This window comes from Lygodium microphyllum, chromosome 7 (assembly GCF_053477565.2).
Source record: "Lygodium microphyllum isolate KBCC chromosome 7, Lygodium_microphyllum_v1.1.10, whole genome shotgun sequence".
NCBI classification, from domain to species: domain Eukaryota; kingdom Viridiplantae; phylum Streptophyta; class Polypodiopsida; order Schizaeales; family Lygodiaceae; genus Lygodium; species Lygodium microphyllum.
The window spans coordinates 160,338,482-160,358,905 of record NC_141141.1 but is presented as its reverse complement, the minus strand read 5'-3'; the positions used below and the strand labels follow the sequence as shown (position 1 = coordinate 160,358,905).

Sequence of the window (20,424 nt, the reverse complement as noted above, 5' to 3'; positions counted from 1 at the left end):
GCATCTACTTCAAAGAAGAAGAACATTGTGCAAATTATTAGAGGAATACAAAGACATATTTTGGACACCATCTTCTTTGCCACGCAAGAGAGAGGTAAATCTTCCTATTGACTTGGTGTCAAATACCAAACCCATCAACAAGCCACCCTATTGATTATCCAAGTATGAGCATGAGAAGGTGGAGCGAGAAGTCAAAGATTTGCTACAAATGGGGTTGATTTAGCCAAGACAATCACCTTTTGCTACTTCAATGTTACTTGTTGTTAAGAAGAAAGATGGGACATTTTACATTTGCATTGATTATAAGGAATTAAACAAGTCCACCATCAAGAAAAGGTACTCCATTCCCCGTATCGACAACCTTTTGGATGAACTTAAGAATGCAAGGGTTTTTACACCAAGATAGATATTTGATCAAGGTATCATCAAACTTGAATGAAAGAGGGTGATGAGTATAAGACAACATTTTGGATTGGAAGAGCATTATATCATCTTTTGGTGATGCCATTCGGCCTTTCAAATGCACCTATCCCTTTTCAGGAACTTATGATAATAAGATTTTGTAGCCCTCTTGTTCAAAAGAATCCTTGTTTTCTTTTATGAAATTCTCATACATAAAAAGAGCAAAGATGCTGGAGGTTTTTGGCACATTGAGAAGGCACAAACTCTTTGCAAAATAGTCAAAGTATTATTTTATGAAAGTATTCTTTTATGGAGAATGAAGTGGAATATTTGGGTCACACAGCCAATGAGAGTGAGATTAGAGTAGACACAAAGAAAGTGCAATGTGTCAAGATTGGCCTATCCCTACTAATTCTACATGTTTGGGAGGATTTCTTGGACAATCATCGTTCTACATGAGTTTATTAACAATTATATGTATGTTACAGCTCCATTAACCAATCGACTAAAAAAATAGGCTTTATTTTGGGACTCTATAGCAAATGAAAGCTTCAATGAGTTGAATTCACTCTAAATTTTAGCACCTATCTTAGTATATTCAGATTCCTCTAAGGGATTCACTATATGTGCAAATCCAAGTGGAAGAGATATAAGGGTTGTTTTATACCAAGATCATGGATTCATTGCTTATGAAAGTAGGAAACTTGATGTCAAGGAGAACCAACTTCATGTGTATGAGCAAGAAAATACTCGTAATTCTTCGTGCTATCAAAAAGTGGCATCATCACATCTATGGAAGAGAGGGTTGAGATATGATCAAGACAATGATGAGTTACTAAACAACACTTTCCTCCAACAAAAAATCAAGTGTCACCTCAACCTACTAAGCATCAATACCTCAAGCAACAAGGATGGGCTTTACCTCAAGATGATCAACTTAAGGTGATGTTTCACCTTAACTTGATCAACAAGGAGATATGTCTAATTTGAATGCAATTGAGGTGACTAATATAGTGTTATTAGTGCCTTATGCCTCCATGATGATAGGACTAGAATCTAAGAAGGAAAATGTGAACACAATGATGATGGCAAGGATGGTTATGGGAGAGTTTTATGATGCTCATGGAGCTAAATATGATGGGGATAATGAAAATCCAGTGTCAAAGATGGTGTTGAGGACGATGAGCTATCTCATGTTGAGTTGGAAGAATAATGATGATGATGATGGGCATGAGACGAGTGCCAATGATGGGATGTTATAAGGGAGGATGAGTCATCTCAAGTTGAGGCAACTCAAGGTGCCTTTTTAACTCAAGTTGAACAAGATGAGGGTGACAAAGATGGTGAAGGCCCACAAGATGTAGGTGATGATGGTGTTGAAGAGGCGTCCAAGATGATAGTGGTGATGGTGAGGGAAGGTGCCTCAAGAAGTCTCACATCAAGGTGGGTCAAAATGTTTGAGATGGGATTGCCTTGAGGTAGGTGATGTTAGGAAGATGGAGGTGAAGTTGAAGGCTATGATGGCTAGGGTGATGGTGGTGATTATGGCTAGGGGTAGGTTATGCTCATATAAGGGCCCTTGCGAATACTAAATGACATAACAAGGATAAGGGTAAGGAAACCACTAGAGGTACTACATCAATTGAAAGAGGAGGGCGCTTATGAAAACAACCACACAATGTTAGACTCAATAGACCCACCCTTCTCTTGCTCATGAGGTTTCTCTCTCTCAACTCTTCACCTAGTGCCTACCATAGAGGATTGAGATTGGATCTCAAGGTAGAGGTAAGAGCCTCCTCTCACCCTAAGGACCTTCTCTCATCCTAATCTTTGAGTGTATGGAGTGCAAGCACTTGATAGCAAGGCACAATGTCCACTCAAGGCATAAGCCAAGAAAATGAGCTCTCAAGATGTCCATTGACTATGATAGGCAAGCACAAACACTCACCCTCAAGCAAGGTCCTTTGTAGCCATTAGGTGCAAAGGTTGTATGGCACAAAAGTGGTATGTGGCAAGTCTCTCAAGATGGCCTAAATGTCTACTAAAAGGTCAAATAGCCACTAACTTAATAAGATCTTGTAGCCTCTATGCATGGATATATTAGTTGAGCTATCTCCTTCCATATCCAAGATGTTTTAGCCAAGTAACTTAGCAAATCTCAGTAAAACTAGCAAATCATTGAGCTATAAGCATCCCAACATACTCAAGCACTCAAAGTTTGAGCTGATACCCTAGATTACGATATATTGGGTCATTATCTATTCAAATTTTTTTGTATGAAAATGTCATGGCTAGTCTAAAATCTATCATTTCATTCCAAACCCTACAATTTTTTACCGTCTATGTGATTGATGGAAACCCAAATATGGCCTGATTATATACTATTGTGGTTGACTCACTTTATCAATATTCATAGAACCCTTGGGAGTGCATGCAACTAGGTAAAAACCCAAATTGATTCAAACAAGTCTCACGATTAGCAAAATAGTAGAGGAAAAAATGAAATAACAAGCATACACAAGTCTTCTTAACCTACTCAATCCAAAACCCTCCAAACTATGTCTATATTTTAGTCATGGTAGGGACTATCGAGAGATTGCTATTGCTAGTTGAAAACCCATAAAGAACTAATAATAAAATAGCTTTAAATCTCTTAGAAGATTATGTTTTTGTATTTCTTTTAATAGTATAATACCTTAAATATCAAAATTTTGCTTATTACTCTCAATCAAATGAGCAATATGACTAGGTAGTCAATCATAGACTAGCTACTTTGCTTCAATACCAAATTTATGATTAGTCATGCTTCAAAACCACATAGAACTCAAAATTTGAAGACAATTTATAGAAAATTTTTGAGTTTTTTCATTAGAATTTTTGAGGTAATACAATTCGTGCATGGGTTGTCCACAATACTCTTGACTATGTGATACCTGACTAGCTAATCTACATTAGCGATCCCCGCACTTGCAAGCATGAATCCATGGACATGTACTTCAGTGAATCAGATCAAATCATCATAAAATCAAATACTTTTTAGTAAATTCCGTCCCTAAGTCAATTCTCAACTCTCTTTTGCGTGTGCATCGTGTAAACTATCAACCATCTTCCTGAACATAGTAATGTCTTTAAAATCATTTCCATCATCAACTATCGTCACATTTTGGTCCAATGGTGTATCAACTAGCTTACATGTATTCATCATATACTTCCAACTTCTCTAAAGATTATTGTCTTTGTAGTAACCAAATTTCATTTGGCAAATCTATCACTTCTATGCCCAAAAAGTATCTTAGTAGTCCAAGACCCTTGATATAAAACTCCTTGTGTAAGCCATGCTTTACTTCCAAAATATCTTTCTCAAGAGTATTTGTTCTAATGAGATCATCAAATAGATGACCAAAACAAGCATACCTTCCTCAAAATGTTTGACGTAAAGAGAATAATCGATCATACTTTGCTAATGCCATAGAAACCCACTAATCTTCTCACACCAAGCTCTAGGTGTTTACTTCAATCCATACAATGCATTCTTCAACTTGCACACATAATGTAGATACTTTCGGTATACATGTCCTTCTAGTTGTTCCATGTACACCTCATGTTCCAACATACCATTCAAGAATGCATTCTTAACATCATTTAATATAGATTCTAGCCATAAATCGAAGCCAAAGTAATCATTGATCTAACTATAATCATTTTTTCCATTAGACTAAATGTCTCCTCATAATCCAATCCATATGTTTGAGCATACCCTTTTGCAAACAACCTTGATTTATATCTTTCAAGTGAGGCAGTTGACTTGCATTTGACCTTATATACCCACTTGCAACCAATAGCCTTCTTTCCATAAGGTAGCTCAACCAAATCCCAAGTCTTGCTCTTATTCAAAGCATCCATTTCTTCATCCATTGCGTCTCTCTAGTCTTTGCTTTCAACTACTTCAACAAAGTGTGTTGGCTCTAAGTGTTGTACATAAGAAACCATACAAGCATGATGCATTTTCATATATCCATTATATGTCAATCTATCAACTAGATACCTTATTCTTTCCAATTTTCTCAATTGAGGGTGCACTAAATGGTGTCTCAATTACTCTAATACATACTTCCTTGCACTTTTTTACACTTGGAGTTTTAACATGAGGTATCCCAAACTCATCATCCAATGACTCATCTTTTGAACTTTTACCAACTAGCCTTTTCTCTTTTGCAATTTTGACCCACTTTTGTATTGTTCTCAACTTGCCACTCCATGGGCTAATACTTATGTTGCTTTCTATATTATCCTATGGGCTAGATACATCCTCAATATGTTGCTTTCCATGAGTATTGTTTATTGCAATTTTTTTACATAACCATCATCATCACTGCTCTCATAAGTATCCATATTAATTTCAACCTTAGTTCTATATCTTTACTCGTACTTACCGAATCTCACATCCCTACTTATGTAAATGTCTCTAATAACAGGCTCATAGCTCTTATATCCCTTATAGCAACATACACAACCAAACACCTTGAAGTATACAAATGTAGGTTCTCTATCGTACATTTTCTCATCAGGTGACATATGATGTGTGAGTGCTATAGTTGCCATGTTCATAATATGAACTACTATATGTACTACTTTAGCCCAATAATTCAATGACATATGCATTTGATTCATCATGGCTCTTGTAACTTCACTAATAATTTAATTTTTTCTTTCTACTACACCATTTTGCTATAGTGTATAATGACATATAACCTATCTTTAAATACCATGATCTCTCAAGTAGTCAAAAAACTCATTAGGCATTTATTCACCCCCATTATCCAATCTTAAGAATTTTATGTAAGACCAAGCTTCTTTTCTACCTTTGCTTTGAAGTCCAAAACCTTCTCAAATGCCTCACTTTTATGCTACAAAAGTAAGCCCATCATTCAACTAAAATCATCAATAAAAGCAATGTAGAACTTGCATTTTTCACTCGATGACATGTTCAAACATGGACCCCAAATGTCTAAATGTATGAATTCCAAAGGATATGTGTTGATTCTCCCCCTCTTTGAAAATGGGAGTCTATACTATTTCCAAAACTAACAAGCCTCACATACACGATCATAGATTACATAACCAAAGCATCGAAGACCATGTGCTATCTATCTAGACTGCATTTGTTTCAACCTTTATAAGCTTACATGTCCAATTCTTCTATGCCATATTTCCACATACTTGTCTTATCCATATTATGCCTCCACGTACATAGAGCTTTGTACAATGGGGGTGCTAGCACCCAATGCAAACAATCTACCTTTCTTTGTTCTTTTCTAATCAATCTGCGAGGTTTGCCATTTCTAAACTCCTCAATGAAGCACCCATATTAATTGAACTTGACTTACAATCCTTGAGAATCCATTTGTCCAACAAAAGCGAGATTCTTTGTGATAATAGAGATATACAATACATCTCCTAGTTTATTCTCAATACCATCTCTAGTTATGACCAATGGAACACTATCAATGTGCATAATTTTATGTAGAGTATCATCCCCAATGGCAATATACTCCTCACTTTGCATTTCCTACTTCTTGACAAAAACCATTCTTCATGGTGTATCATGTGGTTCATGCCTCTGAATCCAAAAACCAATCCTCGTTAATAGGTCGATGAGTCATACTACCAAGTACATACCCCTTGGCAAACAAATGTTCTCCACCTTTAAAGGCATAACATGCACCTCCATAATCACCTACATAATGATAGCATTGGATCCTTTCACATCCTCTAGATATAGCATTCTGCTTATGATAGTATTCCATCTTAAAATGTCCAAATTGTCCACAATAATGGCATGCACCATCTCTATGAGAACCGAACCTTCCTCTACCTCTAGAGAAGGATCTCCCCCTTCCTCTAGGCATGAAATATTTGCATCTAAAAGAGCTACAAACACAAGAAAATGCACCTCCATGACCATAAGAACATCCTTTACCCATCGAAGGATTACCATGTCCTCTCTAATTATAAAATACACTATCACCACTACTGTTTTTGCCACTGCTAGATACATTAAGTTCAAGCTTTATTTCTTCTATAATTTGTAAGTAACAAAGCAATGAACTCCTCAAAAATAGGCATAGAACCTCCTCTCACAGAAATAGAAATGTCCAAGGACTTGTATGTAGGACCAAGCCCATTTAATATGACTAAAACCAAGTCATCATCATTAATATGTGCATTAATCAAAGCAAGATCATTTATGATTTGCTTGATCTATGCAACATAGTCACTAATGCTCCAATTTTCATGCCATGCACCATGTAGCCTTTGTTTAATTGTATCTTTCTTGCCTCCATACAGGTGCCATATATCTTTTTAATTATCTCCCATGCATTATTACATATACTTGCCTTTTTTATGTGTGGAATCAAAGTCTCTGAAGTGTATATGGAGATCCAATGTAGTATCTTTTTTGTTTTTACCTCTCAAGCCTTTATAAGCCTTCTTCTCTTCCTCGAGTAGCTCCTCGAGAAGCTTGAGACATACATCCTCACATGTAATCAGGTCCCAAAGACCTCTTTCCATATGAAAATTCTCTGTACAATAGGATCAAACACTATAGTTGTCCTTTGTCAACTTATCCCCAACAATCTATCTTATTTGTATATTTTTTAATTATGATTGATGTAATTTCAAAAAACTAGCAATATACAATGTGCCAAACCACTGCTCAAGAAGCATACATCAACCGAGCATCATTTGAATAGATTCAAAGACCAAAAGCCATTAAATAGACCCAAAAAATACATGTAAATTGAGGTCCAATGAAGTGTCAAATATGTGGCCAATTGCAACCAAAAACATCAAAACCACATGCCCATATGACGTATATCTTCTATCTAGCAAGAACCGCTCAATATAGAGCTCAAACGGTGCCCATACAACCCAAAAAGCATTAAAATATGAATCTAAAATTCACAATTTTCTTGTTATACTTCTACAATTTTTAATGTTAAAATTAAATCCTATACAAAGATCAACAAATATATTTTTTTTGGAATTTTTTCATAATCTTTTCCCTTCCAAAATGGCCCCTAAGAGTTGCATAGAAATCGCCTTTTTTTTCCTTCAAAACAACTAGTTCTCTTCATTGCAATGTGAACCCCTAGATCTATGAACTAGTTTAGATTTAGCCAGTTCAAGGTACCAACTCTCAAAATAAGTAATTCAAAAACTTCATGTATAAACAATAAACACAAGTTAAGGTTCTAACTAGTTAAGTTGTCATATTTGAATGGACTAGTGTGACCAAAGGTTTAGGCTTAAGCTTAGAAAATATTAACTAAACCAATTCAAACAAATGCATGGTGGTATATTTGCTACCATGTCCTAAACATGTGAGGTCTTTGAGCAACCCTGATGCCAACATCTTCATGTCCTCCATGATGCGATTCAAGAGCCAAAGCTCTTCCAATAACCAACTAGACTATTATCCTTCTCTTCTCCATTCACTATTTGAGAAATCCCATGCCTCATTGACCAAGCATGCCCAATGCTTAACTCACAAGCTGCCCTATGCTTTTGAGCTCAAGCAGGCCCTAAGCTTAAGCAGCCCCCTCGCTTCCAACATCAATACATGTATCAATTCATATGAAAAAGTAAACTAATTAAGTAGGCAAGGAGTTTTCAACTTCCTACAAACTCAATTTTGAACTTGAGCGTGAGAGAGCCTAGAGCCATCTTAAAGGCTTGAAAATCAAGGAGAGAATGGTTATCTAGACACACACATATATTAAATGCTTGAAATTGAGCCTATGAGAGGCTAGAGCCATCTTAAAGTCTTGAACATCAGAAAGAGAATAGTTGTTTGGACACACATATCAAGAAGACATTGTTATTGTCTTACTTGCTATACATAGGAATTGTGACATCCAAAAAGCACCCCACAAGAGATCTCCTTTCAATGAAACCATTAAATAAAAATCCCAACCAAATTAAGTTTTATTTGAATATTTTATCCCTTTAATAAATATGTGAAACATGAAGACTATACTAGAAGACATGTTTGCATGTAACAAGAAAAACCATGAAAAAAGTAGAAGAGTTCAAAGGTCAAAAGAAAAGTAATACCACCTCTTTCATTGTTTCCCTCATCTGTCATCCCCCCTCGCTCTCTATTTTTTTCCTCTCTTATTGTTTTGATTTTCATGTTCATTTCCCCCTAATATTGCCAAAGAGAATCACCACAAAATATCACCATTAGTGAGGCACATATTAAAGAAGGTTGCTATGGCAAAGCGTGTAAGCATAGTAAGGTGGACCATGTTGGAGGAAGTTTGACCTAGTAGCGTTTTTTTCTTAGGCTTCTATTTAACAAACTAACACTATAGATCGAAACTATATTCATCAACTCCAATCATGAAGTAGAGTATCATCACCCTCCTTTTGCACATCGCCTTCTTCTAAGCATTCGAGTTGGAAGCTCAACTTAAAAAGCTAGCTTTAAGAGCAACGCTTAATAGGGTATAGTTATTATGAAACTTAGACATTGTTAAATTGGAACTAAAAAATTAGCTACAAAAGTGAGCTTGAAGAGTGTGATCTTCAATTGTGGTGCTAGCAAGGATCAATCTAAAGGCAATCCTCAAGTGTGAGCCTGCTAATGACAATTTTGGATGCCTTCAACCTAAACTACGAGTCTTAAATGCAAGCCCAACAAGCATGATTTGAAGACTTAAAGCTAGTAGTGTATCTCAACCTTTCCATGTGCTTTCATTCATTTCTAGTGTAGGTTTATTTGCTTTTCATAGTGAATCTCAATCTTATGTTCAATTTTAAGTTCTAAAAGGAGGCGCCTAAAGAATCTTAACTTTACTATCACATTCTACAATTTCAAGGATATGAAGTGCTCAATATGTGAATGTAAACAAGTGCATGTGATGCTAATAAAAGTAACATAGTCTAACCATAGGACTAGCAAGCAACATCACTATAAAAAAAGGACATATAAATATTGATGTTCATGCATTCACAAATAGTGTGTGTTGATTATATTTACCATAGTAAGTCCAACATAATGTCAAGGCATGGAAGAATGGAAAGGGCACTTGTCAACATAATAGAGCTTTAAAAATCGAATTCACCTTTTTGTGTAAGTATATACTACTTGTCAAAATTCACCCCAAAAAACCCCTATCATTGTTGTTAATCCCTATAGAACATCTCTAAATTTATGATATCTGCACACACTTTACATGTCAAGTTGTAAATGGGCATTAAAGCATTGATACAATTGGAAAAGACAACTATGGAACATTAATTCTAGCTAAGTTTATAATTTTGATCTTATTTCCTCTATGGGACTAACTTGAGGTACAATGTGTCTTTCTACCAAGAAGGCTAGTGCTTTATATATGCCTCATTGTCCCCCAAAACTAAAGACTACACTATGTAGCAAGCCACAAAACTTGCAAATTTTGAACAGTCCATTTCATACATTTGCAAGCACATGAACCACTTGAGACATTTAAACGTTTGATAAATTGTGTTGCCTTTGTGATTTATTGCAAAGTCAATTTCCATTCCATACATGATAACAAATAACAAACATAAAAAAATTTAGGGGTGTGGAACTAAAACCACAAAAAGGTAACTCATTTTAATTCCCTATTAAAGAGCAAGCCATATAGATCCACTATGACTTTTCTAAAAGGTTTAGACATGCTAACAATCCCTAAAATTATGCACATGGCAATATCACTCACAAACATATCCAAACCCAATAGATATGTTACCAAATTTAAAAGTTCCATTCAAAATGCCTTAAAGGAGCTCCCCTTTTACTTTAAAGGATTTGACTAGCATGTAACTCTTTTAAAGTTTCTACCATTCATTTTGAAGGGTGCTAAATATTTAACCCTTCTTTAGAAGGTAAAACCCCCTTGGAAGGATGTTGTAACCTTCAAGCATTAGGCTATACATGCTAGCTCAAAAAACCCATAAAATGTTACTTAAAAATCTCTCGTAGGATAATACTTATGTTGTAATTCAATGTCTATTCATGACTTCAAAACTATTCTCATGAGATTCCTCAAATCATAGGATCCTTATAATTTGGTGTACTACGGTAGTTGGCCGTAGAGGCAAAATAAACCTACTAGAAATATATCATACCTTCAACATGGCGGTTCCATGTTTTTGGTTGCTGGTCTACCATGAATCTTGTTGCCTAGTTCTCAACATTAGCATTGATTTATGGCACACTTGAGATATGTTCGATTTAAGCATCAAGATTATGTTGTTTTAATGCGCATTTAAATGAATTTTTTTCACATGTTTATTGAATTGATCCAAATTTCTTAGGGTTCTTATTGCCTTTGTCTTTTGCCAATCATTTTGTTATCCAGCATCAATGTATCTTGCATCAAAGAGAGAATATATCCCTTGCTTGCTTTTGCTTTCCATTTTTGTTTTCCTTGTTCAAGGTTTAAGATTCTTTTGTTACTTTTTTTGAACGTGCATTGTTCTTTTAGAAATAAATTTTGAAGCTAATATACTTTATTTAACCTACCATCAAGGACTATATTTGGTGGTTTCTATGCCTCTTTTTGGTTATTTTTTTAATCAAAACAAGTACTAAAAGTTCCATTTGCAAACATGTCTTGTAATGATTTTTTGAGCCAAGAAGGGCCATTTCACATGCTCAAAAGCTTTTCCTAAATTCAATTGAATTATCACCAATTCCTGATTTGTGCAATGCACATAGTGTATCCCCATTTTCCATCATGTTTCGTTGAAAATATGCATGACACGTTTAGATTTCTATATAATAGAGTCAAGATTTCTCTACAATATGAGACTCATATTGTATTGAAATGGCCATTCTAGGTTGGCCAAGACCTAGAAAGCCATACCCATCAAACAACTAAATATGTTGCTTTGGAAGATGGTTGCTAGGAAGCTACCAACTAAGGATAGAGTCAAGAAAATAAGGAATACTAACCCCTTCTATGCTCAGTGCTACACACAAAAAGAATCGACTAAACATTTTCTCTCGACATGCACGAAAGCTACGACCTTAAGAAAGAAGCTTAGAGAGTGGCTTAGAGCAACAAATCTGAATGAGATGGTGAAGATGTAGAGTCACTTATTTGGAGATGCAAGCAACATGGACGAGGAGATGCTCAAGCTTTGGAATGTTGTCAAGGCAATGTTGTTCAAACATGTTTGGTCCAATAGAAATAGTGGTAATTAGGAAAGAAAGAAAATTTTCAAGCAAGGACATTTAAAGGATGGTTTGAAGCGATATCCTAGCCATCTTTTAGGGCCTTGAGAGGCAAAGGGCATGTGTTTAAAATGGCCTACAAGGACCTAGTCAAATGTGGTTGAACCCAATTTTTGTTAAAATTTTGATGTTTTACCTACAATTTGTATATATTTCAACCTTTTCTTTTACCTATTTAATACAATCTACACATTGCATTACAAAAATGGAAGTTTTTGTACTTGTTTTGATGGGAAAAATAGCCAAAAATAGGCACGGCAACCATCAAATATAGACCTTGATGGTAGGTTAAATAAAGTATACTAGCTTGAAAATTTATTTCTAAAAGAACTACAATGCATGTTCAAAAAAAATAGTAAAAGAATCTTAAACCTTGAACAAGGAAAACAAAAATGAAAAGCAAAAACAAGCAAGGGATGTATTTTTTCTTGGATGCAAGACATTGATGTTGAATAACAAAATGATTGGCAAACAACAAAGACGATAAGAACCCTAAGAAATTTAGATCAATTCGATAAACATGTGAAAAAAAATCATTTTAATGCACATTAAACCAACATAATATCGATGCTTGAATAGAACACATCTCAAGCATGCCACAAACCAATGCCAATGTTGAGAACTATTCAACAAGATTCATGGTACACTAGCAACCAAAAACATGGTACCACCATGTTGAAGGTAGGACACATTTCTAGTAGGTTTATTTGCCTCTTCAGTCAACTACCATAGTACACCAAATTATAAGGATTCTATAATTTGAGTAATCTCATGAAAATACTTTTATAAGTCACAAGTAGACAATTGAATTAAAACATAAATACTAAGTGCCCTACACAAGGTTTTTAAATAGTATTTTGTGGGTTTTTTGAGCTTGTATGTCTAGCATAATGCTTGAAGGTTACAACATCCTTCCACGAGGTTTTACCTTCTAGAGAAGGGTTAAATATTTTGTACCCTTAAAAATGAATGGCTAGATGCTCGTCAAATCCTTTAAAGTAAAAGGGGAGCTCAGTTAAGGCTTTTTGAATGGAGCTTAGGTTTGATAATATATCTAGAGTTTCCATAGGTCCAATTGAGCCCTAAACCTTAAAACCTTGAGGTAAGGGTTTAGGGTTTATGGGGCATGAAGATTATGTTTCAATAGTTTTCTTTTTTCTTAGTGGCATGGTGGTAAGATTGTTTTGACCCTTTGGGCAAGGGCGGAGGTTCCAATCCTGCAAGGCTTACACAACGTAAAGACAATTTTTCAATAGCTTTCCTCTTTCTTTGTGGCATAGTGGCAAGGTCTCTTAACCCTTGAGATAAGGTCCAAGGTTCCAATCCTGCAAAGCAAACCTTATGCGGCTTGAATATTATTTTTTAATAGCTTTCACATCTTAATTCTTTTTTAGATGCACCTATATGGTGTTGTAAATTGCTTCTAAATTAATAATACAGTATGAATAATGATATATGGTGTTATAAATCACTTTAACATTGATATATTATTATAAACCATGCCAAGAGAGAGAGAACATACGAACTTCTCTCTCCCCAAAAATACTAGAACCTCTCTCTCTCTCTCTCTCGCCTCCCTTGGGGGTTCAGTTTTGCCCTTCTATGGCCGTCTATCGTGTCTCCTTTTGCCTTTCCTTGGGGGCTCGTTTCTGCTCTTCCTTGGCCATCCATTGGTCCTACAACGTAGAGAGACAAAGAGAGGGAGATAATATGTCCCTTTTCCCCACTTATCGTCCAACCCCACCGGCCTCCCCCAATTGCACTTCCCTCTTTCTGCTTTCCCCACGATTGCCTACGCAGCGTCGCAAACCTACGATCTCTTTGCCACTGATCGCCAGCTTCTCCATCTCCCACGACCGCCTCAGTTGGATCTCCTCGAGCCACACGACTATTTTTATTGGCTCCTCCTCTGCCTCATGACCTACACCCTCGCCTTGTACCTCACCTCCCCTCTTTCTGCTTTCCCCACCCACCTCCAAGAGGCCTGAGAGCTTGAACGTGAGAGAGAGAGAGAGAGAGAGAGAGAGAGAGTGAGTGTGTGTGTGTGTGTGTGTGTGTGTGAGAGAGAGAGAGAAAGAGATGGGGCAAAGTCTGTAGGGGCCAAATTTGCCTGATGCGTCATCCACATTCCTGGGCCTGTCGTGTTGTGGGACACAAACAGAGAGAGAGAGAGAGAGAGAGAGAGAGAGAGAGGCGTGGCGAAGCCTCTAAGCAGCCAGTTCTCTTTGCTAACAGAGAAGACAGAGACAAAGACAGACAGAGGCAGATACCGCAAACCCTCTGGCTCGCCAGTTGTTTGCAACGGCCATGCTGCCGTGCAAAGGTATGCCTCCCAATAGCCAGTTTTTGTGGTGTTCTCGCCTTTCGCCTATTGTGTTCGAACGCACAGAGAGAAGGGGAGAGAGAGGCTCGCAAGATGTTTGCAACAGCCATGGCACATTCTATGCTCTTCCATTTTTGGAGAGAGAGATCCAAATTTTCGCTTGCATGAAGATATCAACATCAACAATTGTTTTATTTTAATTTACCACTATTCTATTAGAACTTGGGTCAAAAAGGCATGATGTTAAACTGACCTTTATTGAATGCAAAAGCATAATATCGAGCTGACCTCTGTTAAATGTAAAAGCATAATGTTGAACTCATCTTTATTAGTAAACGTAGATTGTGACTCCCGGTGCGAGCGGTGCCCAAATTGGCAAAAGCTACGCATCAAAAGAAATGACACACAGTCAAGGAAAGGGAAACCAAAAAAAGGAATGACACAAACAGACCACTAATAAACAAATGCATGTACAGAGTTGAGAGCACCATACCAAGAGTGAGTGATCGACAGCAAACAAAAGTAAAGACTGAAAAGAATTTCGTACTTATATTCCAGCTTTTGCAATGCCCTGACAATTTACAACTTGCTATGAAACGTTTGGAGATAAATCGAGGAGTATTTCTTTTCTCTTTTTCTTTTTTCTTTGACTTCGCTTTATTGCCTATCAAAATTTGTGAGCCTCGTTTTATGTTCGGGCTGCAAATTGGAGGTTTGGAAGGGTTGAGGTTGGTTGGGGGCCACCGAACCAAACTTTCCAATATAGAAAAGATAACCCATAGACTCCCATATCTTACAAATAACCTTGAAAATCCAACACTTTGGCTTCAGCTTTTTTAGTATGGCTGAGCAAACTGCCGAAGAGGTCAAAAGGGTAAATTATTTTCTATAGTACCCTCTCTGCCAAGGGCAAGTGAACTTGAGAGTTATTCACCACATATCAATTTTCCAGCTTACATCATCAAAGACATTGGAACTTAAGAGTTAATAGCGCACTACAGAGTAATTAGTTTCCACTTTACATCATTCTAGGACCCTATATCACCAAAGAAAGGCCGGTGACATACCAAAATCCTCTCTTACTTTAGCAGCTTTCAACCGTTTCTTTTACTTTAAAGTGGGGAAACGAGGCAAACACACTCCTCCAAAACAGATGCTTCTCCATTTTGACAGATCTCCTACACAGGGAGCCAGATGGTCTCGAGATCAATAGGCTCTTAGCCAAGGTACCTTGAGTGGGAGCTTCTTAGTAATGCTTTTCCTATTTCCTCAGCTCTCCTTGTTGAAATCTCTATCCGACAACATTCAGCAGTCAGATGGAGAAGCCTTCCACGCTCTCTTAAGATAACCTCTTCCAGTTTGCAAGCTTCATAAGAGGGTATTCTCTTTCCCACTTCAACCAGACCTGCATCGGTATTCCCAGTGATAGCTCTCCTTGTTGAAATCTCTATCCGACAACATTCAGCAGTAAGATGGAGAAGCCTTCCATGCTCTCTTAAGATTAACCTCTTCCAGGTTGCCCGCTTCGTAAGAGGGTATTCTCTTTCCCACTTCAACCAGACCTGCATCGGTATTCCCAGTGACTGCCTGTCGCACTGCCATTTCCCACAGTACCAACATTGCTTGCTGCTTCCACTTCAACCAGACCTGCATGGGGATTCTCACCATCTGCCCATTGAAGACGCGCTGTTTTCTACACTGATATAATACCTTCCTACCATTCTTATTTCCAGCTGTGCAGTATAATCTCCAACCAATCCTTCCCTCTTGTAACAAGGATTGCAGTTCAATTCACCCAAAAGTCTGTAAAACCCTTTTAACCAGGGTCACAAATATCCACCCATCTCCTAAGCCAGAATTTGTGGCAATCTCCCGTTTTTTCAACAGTATCCCAAGCAGGATCATTCGCATATGGATTTAGCCAGATAGTGAGAATGAAGAAAGAGTCACCATTCCTGCCCTCAGTGGACATCCACATGACACCTTCCAGTCTCCACACACTTGAATAGTGACAACGTGGCATTTTCCACAGAAGATAGCCAGGCTTTTGCAAGAGCTTGCTTGAGCCACTTCAGACATCGCATATCCTGATGAAGATCAGCTAACTGGAAGACTGTCAAGAGGTGCTCTACTATCCTACCAATTGCTAGAAATGGTTATTTCAAACTATTACAGCAACAAATTATGACTTGACAGTCAATCGTCCTCAAATAAATTCTAACAGAACCCAATCATGAGCAAAATGGTAAATAGGAACAATGTTGTTCAAATATTAATTAGTTACTGAGTAAACAAATACCATTGCAGGTCAAGGATTAGACTCAATTGCATAGTAATGTCACACTTACAATGCCAATCAATGTCTGCTAGTAATGGTAATTTCAAACTATTATAGCACCAAACTATGATTTGAGCCTCTCCAGTCAAACAAACTTCGTCCTCAAAATTAATTCTAATAGAAACTCAATCGTGAGCGAAAAGGCAAATAGGTACAATGTTGTTAAAATATCTAATTGTTACTGATAGTATGTTAACCACACCATGGCAAAGGATTACACTTAGTTGCATAGTAATTTCACACTACAATGCCAAGTAATGTCTGAAGTTGATCCAGTCAAACTCACTCCCTTCAATTGTTTTCTAAAAGAAACTTTATCATGAACCCGAAGAGAAAAAAGCAGATGCAAAATGTTGTTTTAAAATAAATACAATGACCACACCATGGAGAGTCAAACAAAAGTCAAGTCCTCAAATTCAATTTATAAAAAGAACTTCAACATGGCATGAAAAAATCAATAAAGAAAACATCACATTGAAGGTGAGACACATACCCCAGTAAAGCTCCCATCAAATCTACATCTTTAGCCAAGCACCATAGTACATCAATATCTAATCATCGAATTAACCCAATAATTTCATAAAACCATACTAAGTGACAAAGAGAAAATGATTAAAAATAGAAAAGCTCAGTTTCTAAAGATCATTCTAGCAGACAACAATAACAAGCCACATAACAGTATAACCAAAAACCGACTTCTTAAAGCTTAAACACACTTATAAAATAAATTTTTCAATCATAGCACAGCTGTTGGCATACCACAGAAGCTAAAACAAACAAAACAGCTTCTTAAAAGTGTATTGAGTAGTGCCTTCTCCCATATCAAAGGATTCAACTAGCTTAGAAAAACGTCTAGAAAGTTTGAAATCATAACAGAGCTAGTAACACAGGTGTAGTTTCAAAAATACAAAATTAGGGCCATTCTTATGGACAACCATAAGAAGCTGTAACAAGTATAACCCACACCAAACCACATCAACTAAATACAATCAACCTAAAGCCCAACTAAGATTAACCCTTCATAATCTTCAGGAATTCAATTCAAATTCTGTAACTCAAAGTACATATTAACACTATTCTTTGAAGTGCCATAAGATTTACACGTGCAAATTTGGCTGATTCTCAATAACGCAAATTGAGGGCTTCATTTCAATTGCCTATGTATGCAGCCTTAAAGCTCTACTTCAACATTAAGAAAATAGACAGAAGCACTTAACTTTGCTTCATTAAGAAAATACACAGTACTCATAATTCATTCTACCCAAAACACACACACAGAGCAAATAAAGATCACACCAAATATAACCTAAATACGTGACTCTAGCATTGATGATTGAGTCTAATCCTCCTCAGACTCAGCCTCAGCACTCCGCAGCCAATCGACAAATGGCTTTGCATTCTTCAGGACCTTGGACTCTCTGTCAGCAGCCACAGCCTTCTCATACCACTCCAAAATCTCTTCCTCCTCCAGGATATCACAATCATACAGAACTTTCAGAACAAGTGCAATTTCCTTGCAAACATTCGGAGTACCAGAAGCACAAAATTCTGCTACAGCTCCAAGTAAAAGCTTCTGGGAATTTTCAGCTTGAACAGCTTTTGCAATGTACACCTTCTTAGCAGCAACTTCTTTAGCTAGACCCTTTGATATGCCTTCAAAAAGAGCAGTAAAGTAAGCATTCATTTTCTCCTGGTCCGATCCCGATGTATCCTGCAAGTGAGAAACCAGCTGTGTTGCCGAAAGTCCAGAATTCAAGCACTCCTTGAGATCCTTCACAAGTTTCTCATATGGACTTAGTTCCTTTACCTCCTTCACCTTCTTTGACTCAACTTTCTCAGCCTCAGGTTCGGCATGCTTGACACTGCTAGAATTTTTGTTCGGCACTTTCACCTCCTTAACATTTACCTTCTCTGTCATTTCTTCTGCATCGTGGCTTCCATTTCCCAGCATAACCATCTCACTTGTGGCGGCAGTCAGTTGTTCTTTGATGCGTTTCTGAGCAGCAGCAAGTGATGTATCAGTCTGCCACTCCACACCATCATCACTCTCCACAACAGGTTCCTCTTCATCAGCTTGGCTGGCTGCAGGAGAGTGCTCTTCTTCATCAGAAGCTGTAGACTTTTTCCTGGAGATTTTGGAAACTTCATCATGACCTTTTTTCTTCTTAAACTCCTTCTTAGCCTTCTTTTGTTCCTCATCAACTGCCTCACCTTCTTTTAACCGCTCTTTCTCTGCCTTGCGTAGATTCTTCTTCTCCTTCCCTGACTTCTTTGTCTCTGGAGGATTTTTCAGTATGAATGTTGTAAGCTTGTCTCGCATGTCCACATCTGAGATAAAACCACACGCAGCACACTTGAGAGTGATCAGCTGGCTTTTCGAAATCTGAATTTCGGTTTCAGGATTCCCACATCCATAGCACTGCACATACTTCTTAATGAAAATTTCCAAAAGCCCTGCCAATTTTGCAGTATCATGTGAGCCATTCACAATAGACGTGCCTGTTTTATCATCAAACTTAGACTGTGCCCCAAGTTCACACCCAAAAAATTTTGTAGTGTATGATGGAGGTCTTCCGAGAGCCTTGGCAACATCCACCATATTGACCAAGTTTGTCTTTATTCCATTGCCACGGCCTTCGACCTTAGTAATTAGCTTTGGCATTTTATAACGGTAGAAAGCATCATCACGGTTACCAGCACCAATGTTTTGAAGAGCCATTGTTAATGAAAGGAGATAGAAACGGTTATGCTGCTAGAAAGTTTGCTGCTGATCAAAAAGCTCGACCAAAAATGCTAGGAAGCTCCTCGGTAACAAGACTTAAAGCTCCAATGTTGCTTTGATCTAGGCTCAAGATAAATATCAGGAGCATACAGCCCTTTCAGAAGCAGCCAGTATTTGTGTCTCTTCCTATTTTTAGGACAGTGTTCACCAAGAAGCCCAACCAACCCTAGGTAGAACTTGCCAGACATAAACGAAACAAACACGGACACTTTGACGCCTGAAAGCCAAGACTTTCTTGAACAAGAGCGCAAAGAGAAGCCTGTTAACAAAAGACGGGAAGCTGTGAGCCGAAATGGCACATACAAAATAGACGCGAGCGGTGAGCAAGAACATCAAATCAAGAGTAAAAAGCATGAAAGTGATCAGAAAACAACTACGATTAGTAGCATCGGATAAAACTATGGTGCGAAAACGCAGATCTTAAGACGACGGAAACAAAGCTAGAGACATTAAAACCTGAAAACACGAAGAAAAGCACCAAAGGATGTGGATCAGCGCAAATACCTGCGAACCACCAGTTCTTGACGAGCTCGCGCCGCGGAATGCACACACGCACAGAAGATGAGGAAGGAGGAATACAGCAGACGATGGTAACAGAAAGGAAAAGATTATATATAGGTCAGGTCGTTTTGCAGAGACGATGCCCTAAAGTGACTCAACCCTGGTTAAGGTCGGTACTCCAGTAGTGTCGGTTTAGAAAAAGGCATGCCCTAGGGCCACATGGCCAAGGCCTCTCCACCCGAAGGTGTAGGCTACATGTTATATTACCTTAGTGTGAAAAAGGATAAGGTGCTAGACACTAAGGCTGGTTTCACACCAGTCCGGAACACATCGAGGAGAAGGGGTGGTGCAGATGTGTCATGTGTTGTGTTGAGCAAAAAGTTGTACATGTGCAAATAAATTTGATTGGCATGTCCCAATCACAAGTTCATGAGAAAATGTAGAAAACCGTAAGGTTTGAAGTGGCGCTAGATAAGGACAAAGATGTTCCTTATAGACACACAGCCAAGTTATCCTATCAAGTGTGAAAACCTCACCTCCCTTTTTTTTCCACTACACTTTAGACGTTTGAATGGTGTGAAACTAGCCTATGCAACATTGATCTCTTTTCTCTTGGCCTAACGTGTGATCTAGCGACCCCTCTTAGGTATCATGCAAAGACAAACCCCTCCATTTTGCATATGGACTCTTATTGCAGTGTTGGAGTTGCGTGAATGAGCTTGTAGAGGTATGTACAACATCCATCTCGTTTCTCTGAGCTTGACCCATGAACTAGGAGCCCTTCTTAGGTATTGTGCAGACTAGAC

At 37.7% G+C, this 20,424-nt stretch overlaps 1 protein-coding gene across 1 annotated transcript; it reads right to left on the bottom strand.

The window, feature by feature from the left end:
- Positions 1-17,461: 17,461 nt before the first annotated feature.
- LOC148034154 (eukaryotic translation initiation factor 5-like) lies at positions 17,462-19,777 on the bottom strand. The gene is made up of 2 exons (XM_087682190.1): positions 19,622-19,777; positions 17,462-19,376 (listed from the first exon to the last, which is right to left on the bottom strand). The coding sequence occupies exon 2, from the start codon at positions 19,052-19,054 to the stop codon at positions 17,675-17,677; it is 1,380 nt and encodes a 459-aa protein (XP_087538316.1). The 5' UTR covers positions 19,055-19,376; positions 19,622-19,777; the 3' UTR covers positions 17,462-17,674.
- Between the last annotated feature and the right edge of the window lie 647 nt (positions 19,778-20,424).

Excerpts from the sequence above, each read along its gene's own strand:
- LOC148034154 (XM_087682190.1), bottom strand. The coding sequence starts at position 19,054 with ATGGCTCTTCAAAACATTGGTGCTGGTAACCGTGATGATGCTTTCTAC.